The sequence below is a fragment of the Sinocyclocheilus rhinocerous genome, unplaced genomic scaffold (genome assembly GCF_001515625.1).
Source record: "Sinocyclocheilus rhinocerous isolate Xijiao unplaced genomic scaffold, SAMN03320098_v1.1 scaffold2503, whole genome shotgun sequence".
In the NCBI taxonomy this organism is placed as follows: Eukaryota; Metazoa; Chordata; class Actinopteri; order Cypriniformes; family Cyprinidae; genus Sinocyclocheilus; species Sinocyclocheilus rhinocerous.
In genome coordinates this window covers 165943-172218 of record NW_015664703.1, presented here as the reverse complement: position 1 = coordinate 172218, position 6276 = coordinate 165943, and the positions used below count along the sequence as shown (strand labels likewise).

Here is a 6276-nt window from a genome sequence, read left to right as displayed (position 1 = left end):
GGATTATTTTTTGAAAGATGAAAAGAGGCCACACAATAAGAAACTAACTACAGCAAGAGTGGTAGACATCAGAGATTCTTAGAAATCCCGGATGACACATTAAGGAAGTCATACCTGTCCCAGCTGCTCAGAGTGCTGGTGGAGTTCTTCCAGGATGGGCAGGGTCTGCTCCTGGGTACAGTGCTCCAGGATACGCTGGATCACCCTGCAGCCATACGGATGAGTGGACAAAACAAACACCTACACACAGACACACACAAAAAAACATTAACAGACATCATGCTGCATCCAGTTCACTAGAAAGACATGACATCACTGATCATATTATTAGTGGTTTTCTTAAATACCAACATATAGGGCCAGGGAGGTATGACCAAAATCATTTTGCAATGTATGAGAATTTCCTATCACAATATAGTTTAATTTGTATAGTATAATTTTATTTAATTTGATTTGAGATTTAAAGTCAAACTTAAAGACAAGATCATAACAAACATAAACAACTAGGCAGAACCTGAAGTAGAGCTAAATTCATTCTATGTTAATTCACATCTTTACTTATGGCATGGCTCACCCAGCATTTTCATATTAGTCTGTTTCTTCGTTACACAGAGGGGCCAGTTATAGATACAGCTAACAAGTTAAACCTTTGTTTTAAGTACTAGTGTGGCCAACTAACAGTTAGATAAAGGGTGAACAGTCTTACTTTTACATTTTCAAATTAGACTAATCTAAGTTTTAATGCAACTGACTTAGATACAGTATGAGCAGTCTTAAAGAAATAAATTAGATGACTAACCTGTAATACTAGTCTAAGTATTTTATGCAACTGGCCCCAGGTGTAAGTAACAAAGCAGTCCTGTCTACTGATATAGTATATAGTAAGTACTTTATTTCTAAAGCACCTTTCTGGAGCACGTCACAAAGTGCTTTACATGCACGATAAAAGAGAAAAATTTGGAACACACACACACACACACAAAATATATAGCCAGAACATTTCTACCAGGGTATAAATGGTATAGCAAAAACTCTGCATTTTTATTTGTACGTTTTTAATATGGACTACAGTAGACTACAAAGGCTCTTAAAGAAACTTATTAACATACATGCAATAATATGCATCAATATTTGGTCTGCCACCACCATATAAGTAAATCCTGTTTCTGGGTGTTTTGAGTGTCTGTGGAGCTGATACCTGTCCCTGGAAGGCATCAATGATGAACTGAAGAGCCTGGGGCTGGACACACTCAATGCATTTCTGCACCACATGATTTCCATTCTGATCCTTCACACATTTCAGCACATGGCCATCCAACTCCCGTACGATGTCACTCTGACACATGAGAAATAAAAAATTAAAACCTTCAATTAAACATTTACTCATTCTGTAGTTCTGAGAACTACTACCATTTCTAAACGTTTTCTGTTTTAATAGATGTAGACTTAAATGTATTAAAAAAATTTTGTTTAAATCCTAGTGGACTGTAGCCTACTTTAGAAAGTTACAGTACAATCAAACAATCCCTAACATTGTGGTTTAATGTGTAATGTGGAAAGAAAACTAAAGGCAACTTACAATTACCTGCTGGTCAGAAGAGATGGATTCCAGAGCTTTTTGAATCACACGACAACCGTACATCTGCAGAGCCAGTGGCAACACATGGCCACGGATACGAGTCGCAAGTGCCAGTTTCTGATCCACACTGCCGAACTGTAGCAGAGAATCAGAGAAAGCAGTTACTCTCAAAGACAGAAATGCATCATGCACAAGTCATCATGTTGACTCAATAACAACAACTGTTCTTAGCAATAACACTCTTTACTGCTCAAACACGTTCAACCACAGCAGCTCCGTACACAGGACTGAACTGAGCTACAAAAAAAACGCGCTAACCCCAAAATGGTGCTCTTCGCACATGCGCAGAAGATAAAACATAACTTTCCAGAGTGCATAAGCTCCTTCATACTGCTGATTTCTAGGCGCAGTCTCTTTTCGAAAACTAAAGGCAACTTACAATTACCTGCTGGTCAGAAGAGATGGATTCCAGAGCTTTTTGAATCACACGACAACCGTACATCTGCAGAGCCAGTGGCAACACATGGCCACGGATACGAGTCGCAAGTGCCAGTTTCTGATCCACACTGCCGAACTGTAGCAGAGAATCAGAGAAAGCAGTTACTCTCAAAGACAGAAATGCATCATGCACAAGTCATCATGTTGACTCAATAACAACAACTGTTCTTAGCAATAACACTCTTTACTGCTCAAACACGTTCAACCACAGCAGCTCCGTATACAGGACTGAACTGAACTACAAAAAAAAACGCGCTAACCCAAAATGGTGCTCTTCGCACATGCGCAGAAGATAAAACATAACTTAATCTCCCCTCTTTTCTTTTCTTTTTATGTATAACTAGTTAACATTAGAGATTTAGTTTGAATGACTAAACATTGACAAAACATAAGTAAATCATTGTTAAATCCTTTCAGTCTTTAAGATGGCAAACGCCTGTGCTGAGAGCTTTCAGAAAGCCAAGTGCAGATGCCCCCTTTTTTGTCAAGCAGTTAGCTAGCTGCTCTTTGGTGGTTGACCACAAGATCTGCTGAACAGTTCCAGAGTGTATAAGCTCCTTCATACTGCTGATTTCTAGGCGCAGTCTCTTTTCGGTGACAGATTTTGTAGATTTAAGAGCATCGAGAAGGGAATGATTGTCTGTTATACACACAATGGGCAAGTTGTTGCATGAGCAGCCACACTGCACTGTCAATCCCATCGGTAATTTCAAAATTCAGTGTAGCGAGGAAAACTGCACTGTCAATCCTGATGCGTTTTGACTGCCAGGATATAGGTGAGAATTTTCCATTTTCTCCCATAAGCATGATGAAATGTTCACCCTGTGTGCCACCATCTGGAAGGTTTCCCATTGAGGAATCACTGTACACCACTAATTTAACAGAACTGTCTTTCCCTAGGTACTGGAACCTCAAGGTGAGCTCTTCTGATTTAAATTTTCTGATTAGTTTATTTGCACAATGCAGGGTCTGAACAGTAGCATGTTTTGTGTCAGATGCCAAGATGGATATGTCACACATTATGTAAGGTCTGCTTTGCCTGTCAACCCACAATATTTGTCCAATCTTTGATTTTAGCATGCCCATCTCAACGTCTGTAAGTGAAGCTTTACACTGTGTTGCTCTGGTGGAGTCCACTGGAATGGGTTGCAGATTTTTTATGTACGTTCCTTGTACGTGCATTTCATCCACCAGAGAATGTACTTCTATTCCAATATAGCTGAAACTGTCATGCTCTTCCCGTCCAACTTGAAAGGCATCTTTCAATTGAGGAATGATAGTTGTGGAGAATGCATCTGTACCACCCCAAACAAAGTCATCCACATGAGATGCAAGAATCCCCATCACTTTGCAGGAATCATCCAGCCAGTAAAATACTGCTGGATCTACCTTTGACACTGTAGCTCCCAGTTGTTGCATGGTGTCTTTCACCCTATTATACCAAAATAAAGAAGCATCCGTTAGGCCATAAACATATATTTTTTTAACTTCCATATAGTTTCTTTGCTCTGCGCTTCTTGTGGTGGGCGAATGTAAATGTCTCTGGTTAACTCTTTACCTTGTAAAAAGGCTGCTTTAATGTCCATGGAGTTTAGCTGCCATTTATTCTGACATATGACTGCCATGATCATTTTTAGAGACTCTGAACTACATGTAGGTGAGTCTTTGGGAAGGTCTTGAGTGTTTGTTTCTTCAAAGCCTCTCGCAACAAGTCTAGCCTTAGGTACAACTCCAGCAGTTGTTTCTTTTAGTGTGCACACCCATCTCGTGGAGATGCACTTCTGCCCTTCATCTTTCACTTCTTCAAAGACGTTATTTCTCTTCCAGGTGCTGAGTTCTGTATTTTTTGCAGGCATGAAGAGATCATCATGTACTATCAGTATATCATTCTCATTGTAGTCAGTGCTCAACTTAGCATGTTCAGATGGAATCGCCTGAACAGTGTCCATTTGTCCTAGATCGACTGATCCAGTTGTCCCAGCAATTTCCTCAGGCTCACTGTACTACAAATTATACCAGTTCTTGTGCTTTCCAGTAGCTTTTCCTGCTCGGCTGAGGATTTTCCCAGTGTGGGTTTGTCCACTTTGATTGTGTATTTCACCATTTGGTAAATTTTTAGTCTTAGGCCTTCACAGCTCATGGATGAGTGGGTTTGTGTCGTCTGGGATTGATCAAGATTATCCCCTCCTGGCAGCACTGATGCAGGAGGTTCACTGTCATCTTCAGCATTAAGAGGTTCATCGTTTGCTGGTGTCACTTCCTCATTTTCACTTTCAGTGTCACTGAGATCTGCTGCTGGTGTTACTGTGGGTTTTTCATATGTTTTCATTTGTTCCCTTTCTGTCTTCTCCAGTTTTGTTTGTGGGTCATCCACCTTTCTTAGTCTAGACTGATGCACCCGAACATAGGTTCCGCCATGCCTGACAAATACCACCACACCATCTTGGCCTATGACCACACCTTGACCTTTCCACTCATTACAATCTACTCGCTTATAATACACTTTGTCCCCCGTTTCATATTTGTCATGAACGGGCCGCAGTTGCTTACGAAGGGCTCTTCTGATTCTCACTGAGCATTCGGCTACTGTGAATGCTTTTCTCATTGCATGTAGTGTTGTGATTTGCTTAGCTATTCAAGTACTCTTACTTGTTTCCAGAGCTGGGGGCTTATCAGTGAGGACAGAGGGTATATTTGGGTTCTGCCCAAACACTAACTGGTAGGGACTATAACCATGGACATTGTGCACATTCTTTCTTTGCCATTAGTGCCCAATCTAGGGCTGTCTTCCAGTCACAGTTTTTGTCCCTCTTCACTTTCAGCAAAATTTCAATGAGGAGAGGGTTGACCATACTCCCGGCTTAAGCTCATATAAGTCCACAGCCACAGTCTCATTATAGGCTGATGCCATAGGCAAACCCACTACAGGCTTATGTTTTGGCTTGCTGTATCTGCTACATGTATCACAGTTTTTAACAATGTTCTTGAGGATTGTGTTGCTTTCATCATCATGATTACCTGAGCAGGCCAGTAATTTTTGCAGTCTATCAGCTGAAGCATGTCCAAATTGTCTGCAGTTTCAACAGGACTCTCTCCTTTTCTTTTGTTGTCATGTTTTCGGTCACAGCAAGAACTTTATTTTCATTTTGTGATTGCTCTCACTTGTCTCCTTTTCACCTAGATGACTGTCATCCCTCAAGTTCACACAATAATGTCCTGAAGATGTCAGTTTGAGGTTAACTGGTTGTTTAAACAAGGTTTCTTTGTTATTTGCAATGTCCAGAACTGCACTTGCTCTTTTCAATGAAGCCTTGCCAGGGCTCGACAATAAGGACTGCCCGATGGCCCGGGGCCAGCGTGAAAGATGTTCGGGACAGTAGGCGGATTTGTCACTTGCCCGATCGGGCCACTGCAGCGTCGTCACGACTTATCATTTGCATGTGTTTTTAAGACTTAATTAAAAAATTCAAGCGATTAAAAATCATTTGGGCGCGAAAGACAACTACATTCAGTACTCGCGCGCGGTGTTCTCTGTGAACAGCGCGCGCACAGACAGCCGCGTGAGCTGCCTGAACGGGCAAATACATACAAAAGTATGTCAAAATACCCGCCCTGGCAAGTAACTTTGTAGCTTTAACAATGATTAATCTATATTGAATTTATACACTGGAGCAGGGATGTCTAAACTCGGTCCTGGAGGGCCGGTGTCCTGCAGAGTTTAGCTCCAACTTGCCTCAACACACCTGAATGGAGTTTCTAGTATGCCTATAAGAGCTTGATTAGCTGGTTCAGGTGTGTTTAATTAGGGCTGGAGCTAAACTCTGCAGGACACTGGCCCTCCAGGACCGAGTTTTGACACCCCTGCACTGGAGTATGTTACAGATGCACTGCTGTACCGGACATTTTTTGTTTTATTTTAGACTATCTTCTGTTCCGTGCTTGCACACAAACTGCACTGCAATCATTTTCCCAATGGCCATTTGTGTGGAAATATTACGTTGTTATTATACTTAGTCTGTAAACGGGCGTTAACAAAGGCCAGAGATGCTGAAGACGGACACAAAGAGGAGAAAATACTGTAGCAGGCAGAACAAGATCACGGTTCACGATGCACGAAATATAGGAAGAAAATCCAAATATTGAATTTTATATGAATGTTTCTGAGGGGAACGGAACTGACTGTTTTCAGAAATGGCGTT

General features: G+C 41.3%; 1 protein-coding gene across 5 annotated transcripts in view; it reads right to left on the bottom strand.

Moving 5' to 3' along the window:
• Nucleotides 1–6276, bottom strand: part of LOC107730406 (pumilio homolog 2-like) — a 63467-nt gene that overhangs the window by 8695 nt on the left and 48496 nt on the right. For 3 of the 5 annotated variants that reach the window (XM_016541249.1, XM_016541251.1, XM_016541253.1), the window contains exons 17-19: nucleotides 2019–2153; nucleotides 1199–1336; nucleotides 115–240 (exon numbers count right to left, since the gene is read on the bottom strand). In XM_016541249.1, coding sequence (XP_016396735.1) covers nucleotides 115–240; nucleotides 1199–1336; nucleotides 2019–2153 — 399 coding nt within the window. The remainder of the gene's footprint in view (nucleotides 1–114; nucleotides 241–1198; nucleotides 1337–2018; nucleotides 2154–6276) is intronic. The other 2 variants (XM_016541250.1, XM_016541252.1) reach the window with 1 other exon arrangement.